The sequence below is a fragment of the Entelurus aequoreus genome, linkage group LG07 (assembly GCF_033978785.1).
Source record: "Entelurus aequoreus isolate RoL-2023_Sb linkage group LG07, RoL_Eaeq_v1.1, whole genome shotgun sequence".
Lineage (NCBI taxonomy): Eukaryota > Metazoa > Chordata > Actinopteri > Syngnathiformes > Syngnathidae > Entelurus > Entelurus aequoreus.
This window is the reverse complement of record NC_084737.1, coordinates 28,182,998-28,200,540: the sequence shown is the minus strand read 5'-3', so window position 1 is coordinate 28,200,540 and position 17,543 is coordinate 28,182,998. Positions and strand designations below refer to the sequence as shown.

At 39.4% G+C, this 17,543-nt stretch overlaps 1 protein-coding gene across 2 annotated transcripts in view; it reads left to right on the top strand.

Annotated features, from left to right (window-relative positions):
- LOC133653629 (low-density lipoprotein receptor-related protein 1-like) overlaps positions 1-17,543 on the top strand; it is a 223,583-nt gene that overhangs the window by 199,949 nt on the left and 6,091 nt on the right. For both annotated transcript variants that reach the window (XM_062053123.1, XM_062053124.1), the window contains exons 61-86: positions 1,573-1,761; positions 1,922-2,070; positions 2,141-2,234; positions 2,299-2,415; positions 2,533-2,652; positions 2,738-2,860; positions 4,623-4,748; positions 4,835-4,951; positions 6,431-6,537; positions 6,630-6,762; positions 6,853-6,975; positions 8,471-8,593; positions 8,723-8,860; positions 9,219-9,356; positions 9,442-9,561; positions 10,920-11,203; positions 11,287-11,465; positions 11,530-11,636; positions 11,714-11,833; positions 12,373-12,549; positions 14,826-14,966; positions 15,087-15,260; positions 15,478-15,639; positions 15,745-15,916; positions 17,360-17,461; positions 17,535-17,543. The exon at positions 17,535-17,543 is cut by the window's right edge and continues 65 nt beyond it. In XM_062053123.1, the coding sequence (XP_061909107.1) occupies positions 1,573-1,761; positions 1,922-2,070; positions 2,141-2,234; positions 2,299-2,415; positions 2,533-2,652; positions 2,738-2,860; positions 4,623-4,748; positions 4,835-4,951; positions 6,431-6,537; positions 6,630-6,762; positions 6,853-6,975; positions 8,471-8,593; positions 8,723-8,860; positions 9,219-9,356; positions 9,442-9,561; positions 10,920-11,203; positions 11,287-11,465; positions 11,530-11,636; positions 11,714-11,833; positions 12,373-12,549; positions 14,826-14,966; positions 15,087-15,260; positions 15,478-15,639; positions 15,745-15,916; positions 17,360-17,461; positions 17,535-17,543 (3,544 nt within the window). The remainder of the gene's footprint in view (positions 1-1,572; positions 1,762-1,921; positions 2,071-2,140; positions 2,235-2,298; positions 2,416-2,532; positions 2,653-2,737; positions 2,861-4,622; positions 4,749-4,834; positions 4,952-6,430; positions 6,538-6,629; positions 6,763-6,852; positions 6,976-8,470; positions 8,594-8,722; positions 8,861-9,218; positions 9,357-9,441; positions 9,562-10,919; positions 11,204-11,286; positions 11,466-11,529; positions 11,637-11,713; positions 11,834-12,372; positions 12,550-14,825; positions 14,967-15,086; positions 15,261-15,477; positions 15,640-15,744; positions 15,917-17,359; positions 17,462-17,534) is intronic.

Below are 17,543 nucleotides of genomic sequence, written 5' to 3'. Positions count from 1 at the left end.
CATCTTCAGGAAGTTTATTCCAGCTATGTGTTGCATAGTGACTGAATGATGATCTCCCTTGATTTGAGTTTACTCTTGGAACCGCTAACAGATTGGTCTCAGAAGATCTTAGTGATCTAGAGGGCGTATATAGTGGGAGCATATCAGTGATATACTTGGGCCCTAGACCATGTAGTGATTTATATGTGAGCAGGAGGATTTTGAAATCAATTCTCTGATGTACAGGGAGCCAATGTAAGGATTTAAGAATTGGTGTAATGTGCTCACATTTTTTGGTCTTTGTTAGAACTCTATTTACATTAATGTCCCTCTGTAAACCAAGACAAAAACAGTGGTAGCTTTCCGTCTCCTCTCAACTCTGAGTGGAATGGCATTTTATTGTCATTGAACTTAAAATGGGACATGAGATCAAACCAGGTACCCTCAGGTTGCTGGCAGGGCCGCTCTACCAACCGAGCCACGCTGTCCCCACCACCCCAAGCGTGAGGCCTGGCAGCTCTGATGTTCTGTATAGCTGCAATAAATATGACACTTTGTTTTGGATTTTATTTCTTTTTTTTTTTTTATGTTCAGTCATCCCTCACCATGTCGTGCATCAACACATCGCAGATATAACAATTTAACAGCGATAAAAGAGGGATTACTGTATTACTTTGTTTTAATTAATATAGTTGAAGTATTTAAATTACTGGTTTGTCCAACTTGAATTCCGTACATATAAATGTTATTTTTCAACAAAAACTTGCATATTTTGAATTTTATAAAGTACAGGTTCAGGCACTGTTTGAGCACCGGCACCATTTTTAAGATTAAAGATTAAAGATTAAAGTACCAATGATTGTCACACACACACTAGATGTGGTGAAATTTGTCCTCTGCATTTGACCCATCCCCTTGGGGAGCAGTGGGCAGCAGCGGCGCTGCGCCCGTGAATCATTTTGGTGATTTAACCCCCAACTCCAACCCTTGATGCTGAGTGCCAAGCAGGGTGGAAACGGGTCCCATTTTTATAGTCTTTGGTATGACTCGGCTGGGATTTGAACTCCAACCTACCGATCTCAGGGCGGACACTCTAACCACTAGGCCACTGAAGTACAGATTTGGTACTATTACCGATTAAAATGTAAGCAATATTTATCCAACTCAAGTGTGTTGACATGCTTGTGCCAAACACAGAAAGCAAACACACAATACGACAAGTATATGGAAGTAGAAAGAGCACATTTATGGAATAAAAGCTAATCAGGCGTGTGAAATATTACGTAACTCTTAGGAGACGCCATTAATGCTCTAACAGCATTGCACTCTGTAGCACTTTGAGATTGTAGAAATATAAAATGCGTTATAAATTAAATGTATTATTATTATTATAACCTCCCTTCAATTATTTCATGTTGTCAAGATTACAACTGCCTTGTAAATTTGAATAGTGTTCACTCTCCGGACACTTGTTTAGGTACATCTGCACAATCTAATAGTAAGTTTTCATGAAACAGGAAAATTTGAAATTATTGTGTTTTTGAATGCCAGTATTAGTCAACGCTGATATGTAAATTTATTGTCTCCTGACAGTACTTAGCCAAGATATTCCGCACATCTTCGCCATGACTCTCTTTGAGGAGTACATCTACTGGACAGACTGGGAGACCAAGTCCATCAACAGAGCTCACAAGACTCTGGGAACTAACAAGAGCACCCTGATCAGCACCTTGCATCGGCCCATGGACATTCACATTTTCCATCCCTATCGCCAGCCTGAGGGTAGGTGAAATTGTTGATATTTAGGAAAAAAAAACATCAAGGACAATGCAATATATTTTTTTAATTAAATGATCAATTACACAATTTAACAAGGTGTGTCATTGTGTATTGTTTGACTTTTTAAGTTTACATTTTGCCCTTGCTATTTTTCCCTGTCCAGTGCGTGACCACCCGTGCCAGACAAACAACGGCGGCTGCAGTAACCTCTGCCTCATCTCTCCTGGAGGGGGTTACAAATGTGCCTGCCCCACTAACTTCTACCTGGCCAGCGACCATCGTACTTGCATGTCCAACTGCACGGCCAGCCAGGTGCTAACATCTTCATCATGTAAACGTGTAGCTGATGAAAATGTATTTATTCCTCTTTCCTGCCTTATAGTTTGTCTGCAAGAACGATAAGTGCATTCCTTTCTGGTGGAAATGCGACACAGAGGACGACTGCGGCGATCGCTCAGACGAGCCCGCGGATTGTCGTGAGTTGAAATTTCCTTGTAAGAGTTGTTAAGTTGTTCATTTTTAATTCTTCTTGTGTGCCAGCTGAATTTAAGTGCAGACCAGGCCAGTTCCAGTGCGGCACAGGCATCTGCACCAACCCTGCGTACATATGTGATGGAGACAACGACTGTCAGGACAATTCAGACGAGGCCAACTGCGGTACAGCTCACATTCTTGCATTAGAACCGCTTATTTTGGATGATTATCCCCCAATCTTTGAAATGCAAATGAGTCTTCACATGTGCTGAATTGTTTATTATTACAACTCCACCGCAGATATTCACGTTTGCCTGCCCAGCCAGTTCAAATGTTCCCACCCAAGTCGCTGCATCCCAGGCATCTTCCGCTGTAACGGCCAAGACAATTGTGGAGAGGGAGAGGACGAGAAGGACTGCCGTGAGTGTTCCTCGCTTTTCATTCTCCTTGTACATGCTTCATTTCTCACTGTGGTAATAACATATCTTGTCCTCTGACCCTGCAGCCGAGGTCACATGTGCACCCACCCAGTTTCAGTGTGCCATCACCAAACGCTGCATCCCTCGTGTTTGGGTGTGTGACCGAGACAACGACTGTGTTGACGGATCGGATGAACCCACTAACTGCAGTAAGATTGATAGTGTTTTTACATTTTGTGTTCATAACTGCGCTTATGTGTTGTTTGTAACTGATCTAAACAAAAAACTAGGGCTCTTAAAAATAACGTGGTAACTCATGCGATTAATCACAACAAATTATCGCATTAATCATGTATAATACAGATTCATCATGAAATGTATTTTGACCGTACATGCTCCTTTACCTTAACAGTGGATGGTTAACTGAAAGGCGGCCCAGGTTGTTCGGTGAGTGATCAGGTCAATCCATATGCCAGTGCAAAGTTGAGTGAGGAGACTCCGACTGGTGTGCTCTCTGGCAAATTTCCATTTGAAACACACCTCGACGGGACATTAGCAAATAAATGACGTGCATTCAAGTAAAACATTTAAACACGTTCCTGTATTACACTCTGACAGTAAAATTGCATTATTGTCCAAATATCGGGGTCTTTTTAAGTTAACTTAAATTATGCATGCAAGTAATACGTGATCATGGTAATCCAAAATCAAAAGTGTGATTATTTTGATAAAATAATCCTTTGACGGCACTACAAAAACATATTTTCACTTTTCACAAATAAATGTACTTGAGGAATCAGTTGTTTAAGTAATGTAGTAAGTTTTAACATGTATTATTATTACGATTAGATGATAGTGTTGAACATTTTGGTAATTACAGATACAGCAATACTTTTAAAATATAAGGCACCACCAAAAAATAATTGTTCTCTTTATTTTAACAAAAAATCCTACGATACATTTAACATGTTGTTCTTATTGCACTCAAAGAACAATTTTAGAAGATTAAAATACAAATTAAAAGGCATTGAACACAATGGGCTTTTCTTGTTGCACTCAAAAACTATTTACAATTGTATATATTACATATAGCCTGCCATAATCTAGGAATACTGTAGGTTAGAATATACAGTAATAGAAAGCTTTATTGACAGTATGCGTCATGATTTATGGTTGCTACTCTTGGTCTGTGCTTTAAGACAAAAACAATCATTCGCAAATACTAAAAACAATACTATGGCTAAAAGTATTGTACATAAATAACACATTTACCAGATAAAACACACATTGTTAAAGATAAAATACAAATTGTAGGAATTTGTTACCAAATTAAGTCATCTATGTTGCATGGGCGGTTTGGACTGCGCTAATATTTGGCATCAAGCCAAACAGCTGTGTACACGTCTATGTAACTGTATGTGCACAAAAGAGGAGCTAGTTAACTTTTTTACCTGTCGATCTGATTATTTAATTGTTTAACTAAATTTGAAGCAAAAATGGTAATATTTTAATCATGTTACCTTTGGTGATGCCTGCTTTAAAGCACTGCTTGCACCACTGCACTTCTGTGTTTAAAGCGTCATCTTTATCGCTAGTTTTGAAGCCCAGTAATCTTCATATTGCGCTTCACGCACCCTCTTTATTAACCAGTAGAATTGCCTTTATTTTCCATTTTTCCTCTCCTCACGGTTTCCCTTTGTGCGCTCTGCTGAGTGTGTGCTGGCTTACACACTCCACATGCTCCTCCACTCTGTACACCACAGTCGCACGGCAGCATGCAGATAAAAAAAACGTACCGGTATTTTTTAAAGTCAGTATAGTAGCGTTTTGAATTTATTTGTACCAGTATATCGTACAACCTTATACCACCGCAATCTGTATTTTATACAGTATCCATAATACAGTCTATGCTGCCATGTGTGCGGAATTTCAGTCCTATTAAAACCATACTTAAAATGTTTTCGCTTCCAGCCCAAATGACCTGCGGTGTTGATGAGTTCCGTTGTAAAGACTCCGGGCGCTGCATCCCGGCTCGCTGGAAGTGCGACGGAGAAGACGACTGCGGCGATGCATCCGATGAACCAAAAGAGGAGTGTGGTGAGAACATTGAAACAATGCATTTGTGGTCATTAGAGTAAAGTCGTTTTGCTGTAATTTAATAATCTCATGGTCATTATGTGCAGCTGAGAGGACATGTGAGCCGTATCAGTTCAGGTGCAAAAACAACCGCTGCGTGCCGGGCCGTTGGCAGTGTGACTACGACAACGACTGTGGCGACAACTCAGATGAAGACAAGTGTGGTTGGTGTCACTATTGCACTGCGGCCTGTTCTCGTCTGCTCTGGCTAACACTTTAAGTGTCCTAAGACATTATTACTGCGTCAAAATTTCATTCACTCACTTCCATTTCTGATGCATTTCACCTCATGTGACGTCTGTTTCATTTCATACTGTCCTGTTGGCATGAGCTAGAGGTGAGTTTCTTCCACTTTCACATGTCAAACATGTTGTCATGCTTCTGTCCACACTTAAACCTCTCCCAGCTTTAAGAGTCTGCAAGCAGATTTTGAAATTGACTTATTTTGTGTCTAATCTGCAAAATATCACTGTGCAAGTGCTGAAAAGTATAATACACACTGGACACTTGATTAGATACACCTGCACAATTTAATGAGCCCTGTCTCAAAAATGTTGTTTTTACAAAGATAATTATGCTCAGTTAAACCATGTGACCTACAATTAAAAAGGTAACCTTAATATAGGCCTGAGTCAGTAACACATTTAGCGGGACGATATATTATCCCACATATTATTGCAGATAAGAGACCAAAATTAAGTAAAACTAGGTCAAGTTAAGTACTATATATCATGATATGATATATAGTACTAATAATGCTTTTATTTCTCATTAGTATTTTTTTACCATTGTAATTGTAAGGTCAATAACTTTTAAATGCCTCAAACAACTAAGCAAACAAAAAAATAAAATGGATTATTAAATTTTATCCATCCATTTTGTACCGCTTGTTTCCTTTAGCAATATTTTAACTTCAATAAATTTTGAACATCTTGAAGTGCAGCTTTTTCCCCAGTTGAAAACACTGGGTTGGGTGGTTTGTTTAGTTGTCTAGTTGGTTGCCAAAACCTTTTACAAAGTCGTAAACTGGCTCCTTCGTCCGTGTTGAAGGGCTCATTTTGCTCACTTGTTTGAAGTCAAAATATTCCAGCACAGGGACATTTGGCTTTGTAATCATCTTTTTTCCCTCTAATTTGTGTTTACTTGTGATGATTCTCACTCGCGACTCTCCGTCCGTTCAGCTTGTGTGTAAGATAGTGGCCCCGCCTCCGCAAATCGAGACAAACATTGTGAATGACTCACAAGAGGGTTCACTCTGTTAATTTAATTCTGCTATTACATAAACGGGATGCAGAGAGACAAAGAAAATCTCACAAAAACACAGGAAAGTTATCGAGGCCATTTTCAATTATCGTTCGATTAATTGATTTATTCATCAGCCCAGGCCTACCTTGATACATATAAAATATTAACATCAAAGCTAAGGATTGTTATCTCTGTTAAGGTAGAATTTGTGATCATATGTTATTAGGTTGTGCAAGTGTACCTAATGTTGTGGCCTGTACATGCAGAATTACAGCGCTCCCTTTGTCCTCCCAAGACTTGATGTCCCACTATTCATGTCTTTTGTGTTGATGCGGAATATGAAAGGGAAAAGTAGCCTGCCACTAACATAAGCCACGCCTTGTCTTTTTCACACACAGTGCCTCGCCAGTGTTCCGAAAGCGAGTTTGCCTGCACAAATGGCCGCTGCATCGCTGGGAGGTGGAAATGCGATGGAGACCACGACTGCGCTGATGGTTCCGACGAGGTACAGAACCTATTTACCTCTTATGTGTTTTGTATTAATTCACTACAAAGAACTATAACCTTTACCTGCATGTCCATTGGACTTTTCTCCAGCATGACTGTGTTCTCAAGTGTGACAACGACCAGTTCCAGTGTAAGAACGGACACTGTATTCCCATTGGCTGGAGGTGTGACGCTGACCCAGACTGCATGGATGGCAGCGATGAGGAGAACTGCCACATTGCTGGTGAGTATATAATTCTTCATTTGTTACTATTTTATGTTGTCTCGCTACTCATTTTGTATAACGTTTGACATGAACTCCCTGTTCTTGCAGCTGGACGTCTCTGTCATGTGGATGAGTTCCAGTGTAACAACACTCTGTGTAAACCTCTCGCCTGGAAGTGCGATGGAGAGGATGACTGCGGGGACAACTCTGATGAGAATCCGGAAGAGTGCAGTGAGTGTCAGCGTGTGAATCACACTCTTACTTAGTGGTGTTAATGTAATGGTGAAAATTAATGGTTGGGCACCAAGCAGTTTACGTGTCAGTTTTTTTTTTCCAATTTGTCCTTTTAACAGAAAATATTAATAATCTATTGAGAAACATCACAGCTGAGATAGGCTCCTGCACCCTCCATGACACCGAAAGGGACAAGCGGTAGAAAATGGATGAATGGACAAATGGATTAGAATTTGAATTAGTGTAGCGACATAATATTTATATTGTTGTTTCTGGGCACATCACATATTTACACAGCCACTTGTTGCTATAGGCAGACTTCAGAGGGCTTATTCATCAGAATTAGAATCAGAATCAGAATAGTCAATAGTGCCCAATTGACCAATAAAAATATATATTTCTGTTAGAGGGGTGTCAGTAGGACACAAACTAAGGAAATAAAAAATATATATCACTGCTGTGTGTTATGTTAACTCTAAAATACCCTTAAAAAATTCCAGCAAGAATAATCTGAAAACAAGGTGAAAATACTTATTTTTGACTACCAGGATATTTTTTTAAAAAATTATGTTAGACTAGTTTGCTTATCTTAACATGTACCATTTCTTAAAATAAGCATACTAAAAAAAAAAATGTTTACCTCATCAAATTTTCTTGATTTTTCTCAGATTTTGGTTGATATTATTTAACATTAGGGAAGTAACGATATGAAAATTTCATATCACTGTTATTGTAACCAAAATGATCAGGGTTATCATTATTATTACGGAATTGGTGAATGTGCTCAAAATGTACTTACACACACTGAAATATTTTAACCACATTTTATTTTGAAAATAACTAGGCAAATAAATAAACAGCACATACACAATATACTTTCTTGTCAGAGAAAACTTCAAATATTGTTGTGGCTTTTTAAGAGCCGTATTATTGTTATTTGACTGTTTAGATATGTTTATCTTATTCTGTTTTAATTTGTAGAGGTTTTATAGTGTTTCCTAATGATACAGTTAAAGCACGACAGGTGTTGCGTCCTACACTTCCTGTTTATGTGACATTACATGGGTTCACTTCCTGTTGGATCTTAACATCTGCTTTATCACTCTGGTTTAAGAGAGCACAGCCTGTAGGTTCAAAATTCACAATTGAATTAATTAGTTGCTCAGTCAGCAATGTGTTTATACAAGTTTAGATTGGGGTATGATGTTTATAATGGGGAAAGACATAAATGTGTCTTGTATTCATGTAAGGATTTAAGCTCGCTAGCGAGTATCACCCTAGCTGCAATTTCACAATATTTACAATTTGAAACGGTATTACTAACCTTTGGTCATTTGATTCTCACATTAGTACTTAACATAAGCATATTGATTAAAATACAAAGTGCATGTTTAAAAAATAAAACGTTTTTTAATTCTTTCAATTACATTTTTTGCAGTGACATTTTTTTTTCCTTCATCTGATATTGTTATTGTTGCTGTGTGATTTGTAGGGAAATTCCAGTGTCCTCCCACCAGAACTTTCCGCTGCCAGAATGACCGTGTGTGTCTGCAAGTGTCAAAGAGATGTGACGGCGTCAATCACTGCGGCGACAAATCGGATGAACTGAATTGTCGTAAGTAACTTTGAAGGCAACCTACTAATAGTAGATAGACTTCATCAGTCGCTGTTATGAAAGAGTTTGCTGAGCTGTGTGTGTCTGTGTGTGTGCGTGTGTGCGTGCGTGTTCACTGTATTCCCACAGCGGCCCACCCAGCTGTTCCTACTTGTGAGAAAGACGAGTTCTTGTGTGCCAGCGGAAAATGCATCAGTGCCACTTTGCGATGTAATGTCTTTAATGACTGCGAGGACTATGGATCGGACGAGATCAACTGCAAGACAGGTTAATTTATGCGCTGTATGAACAAAAGTATTGGTAAACACAATTTACCCTTTTGATTTGAATTCTAAAACATTTTTGTCAATATAATGCTTTCAACTATGCATGGCTGTGAACCCTGGATCCCTAAGTGAAGTTTATACATGTTTTGTGTGTCTGACCTCAATTTTGTATAAATGAACAATTCTCACAATCAAATATCACATTACGTCTTGAAAAAAGTGCTGCAAAGAGGTAAACTAAATATATAGTCCCATATTTAACTTTCTGCAGATGAAATGGCCAGGTGCCCCTTTCTTTTTGTCCTTACAAGGTACTATTATGCACCCAAGTTTGCCAACAATTGTTGTGTACGTTTCAGAAACCAAACTAAACGACTGCAGGAGTAACAGGACACACTGCGGTGACGGCGATGAGGCCCACTGTGTCACCAACGGCACAGACGCCTTCTGTTCTTGTAAACCTGGCTTCCACAAAATAGGATATCGCACCTGTGGAGGTAAACACACACAGATGCTTTTTACCCTTAAAAGCGATTGTTCCAAACAAATTTTGATTTTATCATGTTTGATTTGTTTTTCCAGACAAGAATGAGTGCCTACAGTTTGGGGCATGCTCTCACATCTGCAACAACACTAAGGGCTCCTACAAATGCAGCTGCCATAAGTACTTCACACGAATCAATGACACCTGCAAAGCTGACAGTGAGGACCAGCCTAAATTTTACTTTTATGTTTCCACCGAGTCATGCAGTTCAGTTCAGTTCTGTTCTGCTTGCAAAAGGCAATAGCTGCTGTGCATGACATCATGCCAATGCAACACAATCAATTCAACATAGTGTGGTAGAGGGAGGAAACACAGTAAACAAAGCAAAAAAAATGAAGGCAAACAGAAACACAACACGGAAGACTTAAGTGCACAATGTATAGTTATCATAATGTCAATGTAATTATTCCACACTCAAATCATCAACATATACTAAAAATATTGGTGAAGATACAACTCATTATAGTGCAGATTCTGTTGCAGACCTCAGCTTGTTTCCTAGCAAGATAATCCTTTCTGGAGGGTGTTAACAGACACTAGCCACATCCAACCAAGCTGATTTACAACACGTAACTGTAAATATAAAAACATAGAGCGGATATATTTCCTTTTTTGATTGAGTAGAGATGTACCAATATCCAAATATTGCAATACGATATTGTCACGATACTAAAGCCAAGGTGCGGTATATTGCAGTATTGTTAAAAAAAAAACTAAAGAAGACTTGATACAAATGCCATTGTGTGTATTTTTAGTCCTTAGAAGGGTGAAGGAACATCCAGTGTTCTAAGTAACAAACAAACATAAAATACAATAAAAAAAATCAGTTGAATATGTTTAAACTAAAAATGTAAACATCCAGTATAACACGTGTAAAATAATGTTGAGATTAGTGTCGTTCAACTTTTAATTTCCTGAGAAACAGAGTTCTCCGCAGTTGACATTTTCGTATTGGTTTGGAGAATGCTCATTCTCAGGAGGTTAACTAACAATTTAACTTAACAATGTAAAAACCTCACTGGCTTCTTGGTTTCACCTCAAGGATATTTTGAGGGTTATTTTAATGGTTCATTAAGTGGCTTCTTTACTAAATTACTCTTTTTTTGCATGTTTTCGCTCACACTAGAGGAGTTACGCCCAAAGGAAATAACTGCTTGTCTACTCATTCATCAGGCCAACGAAAGACGCGCCGGGTATCATGGGAGGTGTAGTGTACTTCTCAGACCGGCCCACTCAATAGCTCCAGAAAAAAAACCTACACTGACAGGAGTATTCCAAGTTCTCGTTTCATACTGTCACATGCCATGGCATTATTGCTAGCATTTTTAAACCTAAATACCACAATATTTAAAATACCATTACATCCCTACAAATTAGTTGCCCCCCGCTACCCCGAAGGGAATAAGCGGTAGAAAATGGATGGATGGATGGATGTTAGAAATGCTCCCTAGTGGCATACATTGTGGGGGTCATAACCATGCATTTGTTCTTTTAAAAGTCCTCCTTTCACTTGCAGACTTGAACAGCACTCAGCAGGTTCTTTATATCGCCGATGACAACGAAATCCGCAGCCTGGATCCTGGAATGCCCAACTGGCGCTATGAACAAACCTTCCAGGGAGACGCTAGTGTGCGCATCGACGCGATGGACCTGCACGTTAAGACCAACCGTATCTTCTGGACCAATTGGCACAAGAATTGTATCTCTTCTTACGAACTTCCTGGACAGTCTACATTGTCGTCATCATCCAACTCCCACCGTAATCGAAGGCAAAGTGCGGGCAGGATCACCAACCTGCAGGTACAACTCTTGAGCAATACACAATATTCACTTCGTAATTTGCACTAATGCTAACTGAAATAACTCTGTCTGATGTTATTCAGATTAAAGAACTGAAGATGCCTCGAGGGATTGCCGTGGACTGGGTTGCTGGTAACCTGTACTGGACCGACTCTGGTCAAGATGTCATTAAAGTGGCTCAAATGTCAGGTCGGCACAGCAAGACCCTCATCTCTGGCATGATAGACGAGCCTTACGCCATCGTTGTGGATCCGCAGAGGGGGTATGAAGTCCGATCCTACATGTTTTGTTTTTGGTAATATTTAAACTGTGTATTTTTGTTTCAGCACCATGTACTGGGCAGACTGGGGGAATCATCCCAAAATTGAGACAGCTGCCATGGATGGAACACTGAGGCAGACTCTTGTGCATGAAAACATCCAATGGCCAACAGGTCCGATTTATTGACATTATCTTAAAAGGCATGCTCTTTCTCCCCACTATAGACTACAATGTTCTTTCATTCTACAGGTTTGGCAGTGGACTACTTCAACGAACGACTTTATTGGGCAGATGCAAAGCTGTCAGTCATAGGAAGTGTTCGACTGGATGGCTCGGATCCTGTCATTGCTGTCACCAGCATTAAAAACAGTTGAGTTATTTATGTATTTATTTGTGACTTACTGTACATGCACCAATTAGAGCTGGGGGTGTTTACCTAAACAAAGAAGATAGAGCCTTAATTTGAAGTTCAGATTTGATCAGATCTGTGGAAAACAATTTAAGAAGTAGGACTAACAATAAGTCAATCAGGTGATAATTGGAGAGAAAATTTGTAAACTAATTTAATCCAACAGTTTAACTCTAACAATATTATATAACGCAGTGCATGAGAAAGTGGAAAGAAAACATAGCTTCCCTACCATGTAGTTCATGAACATGCAGAGGTAGATAAAGCTGCTAAACTCTAATAACACTAAAATGAGGCTACTGTCTTGTGCCGATAGTAAATATGACATCAGGGGGTTGCCTATAGCCACAGATGTCCATGCAATTAGTGACTCTGTTAGTTAGTTTATGTAAATCACCCCCTTAATTGAACAGAAGTGTTAATTTGAGCGTTTGAAATAAATGCAAAATAGCAGTCAGATAAAATGTCACCTGTGGTGTTAACCTTTGCTCTTTTCCAGATCTGGTCCATCCAATGAACATCGATATTTTTGAGGATTACATATATGGAGTCACGTTAGTCAATAACGTTGTCTTCCGGGTCAACAAGTTTGGAAAAGGCACCGTGGAGAATCTCACCACAGGCATCAACCATGCTACGGACATTGTCCTGTACCACCGATACAAGCAGCCGGAGAGTGAGTGTCTTGGACATTAGATTTAAAGAACAATTATTTTTTATATTATTTATTGTTGCTTTTTGGTATAAAGAGACAAATCGTGAAATGTTTTTCACTGCGTCTTTGTCCTATTATCCATCTAACATGCCAAAATACCCACCCTCCCTACCTACACTTAAAACCAGAGTGATTCAAACCTTGACAACATTTTTAAAGGGTGTTTTTTTTTAATGGAGATGATAGGCATATCAAAACTTGCGGATAATGCTCTAGTATGCTGCAAAATGTTTCTCAAAATTCTTTAAAGATTAGAGATATTAGTCATTGTCAAAATGCAGGGACGTGCGGCCAAAGTAGGCTGGTGAGGCACAGCTTTACTTGTTTTGATGAAGAAAAAAATATATATATAAATTGGTAAAATAGATATTGTTTATAAAACTGTGTTATAAACATATAAAGCTCATATGAGGCTGCCACTATAAGCATTCATGCTTAGTGCATTCTGCTTAGTGCATATGCGAATTTATCAGATTTTGTGCAGTGTGCAATGTCCTGAGTGCACTGAATGATTACATCCTAGAAACCAGACAAGGCCGTGCACAGTATTAGTTTTCTTCTTTAATGCATAGCCGAGTCAGCACTAGCTGAGGTAAAGGCTATTTTTGTTTGTCAGCGATGTCACCAATATAACGCTTCCAGAAACGTTTTTATACCATGACTTTAGACTGTAAAATCTGCAGTCTGTGTTATATATTTAATTTTAGTGTGGCATCATTATTCTTACTAATACGGATATAAATACAGAAAAATCTTACGTAGAAGCCCTGTAGTCATCCAAGTCGCCACACACTCACTGCATCAGTATGAATTGGGGTGGCGTAGGTGAGCTAGCAGGCGCTTGTTGCTACCACACAATCTTTTTCCACAGAAGTAACCAAGTGGATTTTGTTCGAAAAACTTTATTTACACAAACAAAATACAATTATTTAATGCTCTGCTGAATGAATGTGACTACTAAGGGGGTTAATACAAGCACACAAATGTCTCCAAACTAAACTTTTAGATAAAACAGAAGGTGATCAGACTTTTTTAATCCATGTACCTGTATAGAGCTTTTCGTGGAAGATGATATGTGCATGCAGTTCAGGTACAAACAAAATGTAAGACCCCAAATAGTAAAATACAATTCTTAAGGAAGTTAATTATTCTCTTATTTTTTGTGTTATCCCCGAATGAGCAGTCTGTATTAACATTGATGAAAGCATATTAAATACAATTTTAAAATACATTTCAACCTCACCGCACGTCATTGTCAAAATGTAAGGAAAATATAAAATTGTATTATTTTTCCATTAATATCTGTCTATTACAACCTCCTACACTTTCTTGTTATCTACAGTTAAAAGATATTAATTGAACAAGTCAAAAATTCATTTTAATTTAAGGTTTGGCCAAATAATTGATGATTTGGGATTAAGTATATAGAACATAAAGTATATAAAACAACTAAATTGTTTTAGGGGCCACATTTCCAGAAGGTTGAGGACTCTGGGGCCTGACTTCTACTTTCACTATTTAGTTTTATTTTGCATATTCCGGAGAGCCAGCATCCTCTACAGTAGATTAGATTTTGGTCTATTTATTTTGCCAGTTCAGGAGCGCTTTGCTGTTTTTAAGGACTCACTGTAAAAATGTTATATCTCTCACAAGTTTTTTGAACTGAACTCACGGGCTCACCCATTGAATAGGCAAATGATGAAAAAGAGAGGACTAAAAGTGGAACCATGAGGAACACTACTACCGGTAGTATAACTAAAGAAGTCGAACAAATGATTACTGACTGCATCTGAAGTAAACAAGCTACATCAACACCTTAGTTACATAAATCACATTATGAAAAAATGTGTTACTGCAAAAAAGGAGCGGACTTAAAGGGGTGCCTTGAGAAACGCCTCAGTTAAGTAAATCATTCATTTGGACCCCAGTGTTTTATGTTTGCTAGCAAGGCTAAAGTGTCAACGCAAGAATCTGCCACTGTGTTTACAGTGGTCTATGTTCCTCTAAACAACAGGAGTACTCTTGTGTTTTAGTAATTTGCTGCAAAACTGTTTGTCTCCCAAGTTTTGAACTGAACCTGTGGGCCGGTATGGTGTCATTCCCGGGCCGGATTTGGCCCAGGGCCGCCAGTTAAATAGTCCTGATGTAGACCATTACTTATATCAATCCAAAGTTTCAAGTCTAACTTTAGTTTAAACTGTAAGACTATTCTGACTGGTTGTGTCTCTTTGCATTAGTGACTAACCCATGTGACAGGAAGAAGTGTGAGTGGCTCTGTCTGCTCAGCCCCAGTGGACCCGTGTGCACTTGCCCCAACAACTACGTGGCTGACAACGGCACATGCGTGGAGAGGTCACCCCCGACCCAGTCGCCGTTCTGTAAGTTTGGATGCGAACACACGCATGCGTTTACAGAAATCTGTTTTGACAATTCGAATACTGTTTGACCATCTTTTATCTTGTGATTTTTAAATGTGAATCCAACTATTGTTTCCACAGCTCCCCCTTCAGGCACCTGTGATATTCAGTGTCAGAACGGAGGGAGCTGCTTCCTCAATGCACGTCAGGTGTCCAAGTGTCGCTGCCAGCCTAGCTACACCGGAGAGAGATGCGAGATCAACCAGTGCAGGGTTTACTGCAAGAACGGCGGCACTTGCACCGCATCTCATACAGGTGGGACGCACCTGTGGCATCCTGTGCTGACAACGTTCTTACAAAACCATCATACACTTTTGCACAATTAATTCATCGCTTTTGGGATTTGGGCACTAAAGGAATCTCGCCAGCTTTCGTAGTTAGTTGTATCATTTGTTGTAAACGAACCAAGCCCCATGTGTAAGTAATATCATTTATTTATTGTTAGTCGTCATAACTTGTATGTTTTTCATAGGTGCTCCAACATGCAGGTGCCCCAAAGGCTTCACGGGGCCCACCTGCAACCGTCACACTTGTCAGGATTACTGCCAGAACGGAGGCAACTGCTCAGTCAACTCTGGTAACCAACCAACCTGCAGCTGCCCAACAGAGTACCAAGGAGACCAGTGCCAGTACAGTAAGTGAATATACTCTCACTGTAAACACTCCAACTTCGCTATTATAATTAATAAGCATAACAATAAAGCTAATTTTCCACAAACAATACCCGCCTCTCCTCCAGGTAAATGTGAAGGCTTCTGTCAGAACAGCGGAACGTGCTTACAAACCTCCAACGGCACCAAGCTGTGCCAGTGCTCCAGTCAGTACATCGGGCACCAGTGTGAGCTGGATAAGTGTGTGTTCTGTGCCACTGGCCGATGTCTGACGTCATCCTCCGGGGAGGTGTCCTGCAGGTAAACACGCGGAAGCCCAGTCAAAACAAATTAGATTAAATATTTGTTAAAAGTCTCCATTGGGCTGGGCTGCCTGGCGCAATTTGACCCATCAAACTGGGTAAAAAAAAGGAAAAACATTTCTTTCTTTTTTTCTAGCATTTTCCATTACCATCATAACTTCTGTGGTGACTTTAGTTTATATTTACTTTTTTGTGGGGTTTTGGGAGGGATTTATTTACACACAAAAACATTTAGTTGACCTAGAAATATTATTGTTTTTATTTTTAATTTAATGTGTTGTCTGTCCATCTGTGTTGGCCCTGTGATGAGGTGGCGACTTGTCCAGGGTGTACCCCGCCTTCCGCCCGAATGCAGCTGAGATAGGCTCCAGCGCCCCCCGCGACCCCGAAGGGAATAAGCGGTAGAAAATGGATGGATGGATGGAAATAAATGTAAAACATTTGCCCTCAAACTACAGCACTCCAGTGCCAGCAGGACTCATGCTACCCCAGATCATGACACTGCTACCACCATACTTGTTGGAAAGACACCATCATCTTACTCCCTTGTGTTGCCAAGTATTTAAACAATAATGGCTGTGTGTTGAATCCTTTCCATACAAGCTATACACTGACCACTCTAAAGTAGTCTTAAGATTTATTTCTATAGTATTAATATTTATTGATGTTGATATTGATTGAGTGGTTCTGTGACGGAGCTCTTAACTCAAAACACTGCTAATTATAATTAATTTGTTTGGTGCTTGCTATTGTAGTTAGTGTTCCTTCTAGTGGTATTGTCATAATATATTTAATAGGAGTACTTGCTCAAAATTCACATCTGAATCTTGATTCTAAATTGCTTCATAATTTTCCAAAATCTATTAAAAAAAGTGTATATATATATATTTTTTTTAAGAACCCATTTAAAAAACAAATAATATTAATTTCTCCGCACTTACTTACTGCGTTTTTTCTGCATACATCAGTGGCCAAGAAACTTTTTTTTTTTTTTTTACCAAATAATATATCGTGAGAATCTGTTTGTATCAAGAATCGATTCTGAATCAAATGGCCATCCCAAGAATCGGAAATTGAAACAAATCGGGAGTTTTTGTAAGATTCACATCCCAAATATTTAACTATTAGCTGCCCAAAGTGTGTGGGCTGCAATTACATTGAACTATGAATTTCATATATATGGGCCTGCAGGTTTGAGACCCCTGATTTACAGTTTCCAATTAGCCTAACATACATGATTTTGGGATGTGGGAAGAGGCCGAGCACTCGTACAAAACCCACACAAACTCCACACAGAGATGCCCAGGCGCAGATTCGAACCCTCTAACGCCTCTTACCACATTAATCAACATCTTGTGAAATGAATACCTCAGTATATGATTATTTGTGTAATATGTTGCTATATGAGGAATGTAAAGTGAGATGTTGTGTGACTGTGTAGCTGCCCCAACGGTGAGACGCAGCCCAGCTGCTACACCTGCTTGGACTACTGCCTAAACGGCCAATGCACAGTCGAGACGCGCACACTGCTGCCTCAGTGCAGGTAAGACGTGACACTCTCTTCTGCCACCATCTTGCTTTTCCTCACAAACAATATTAATGTCATGTGTGTCCAGGTGTCCGCC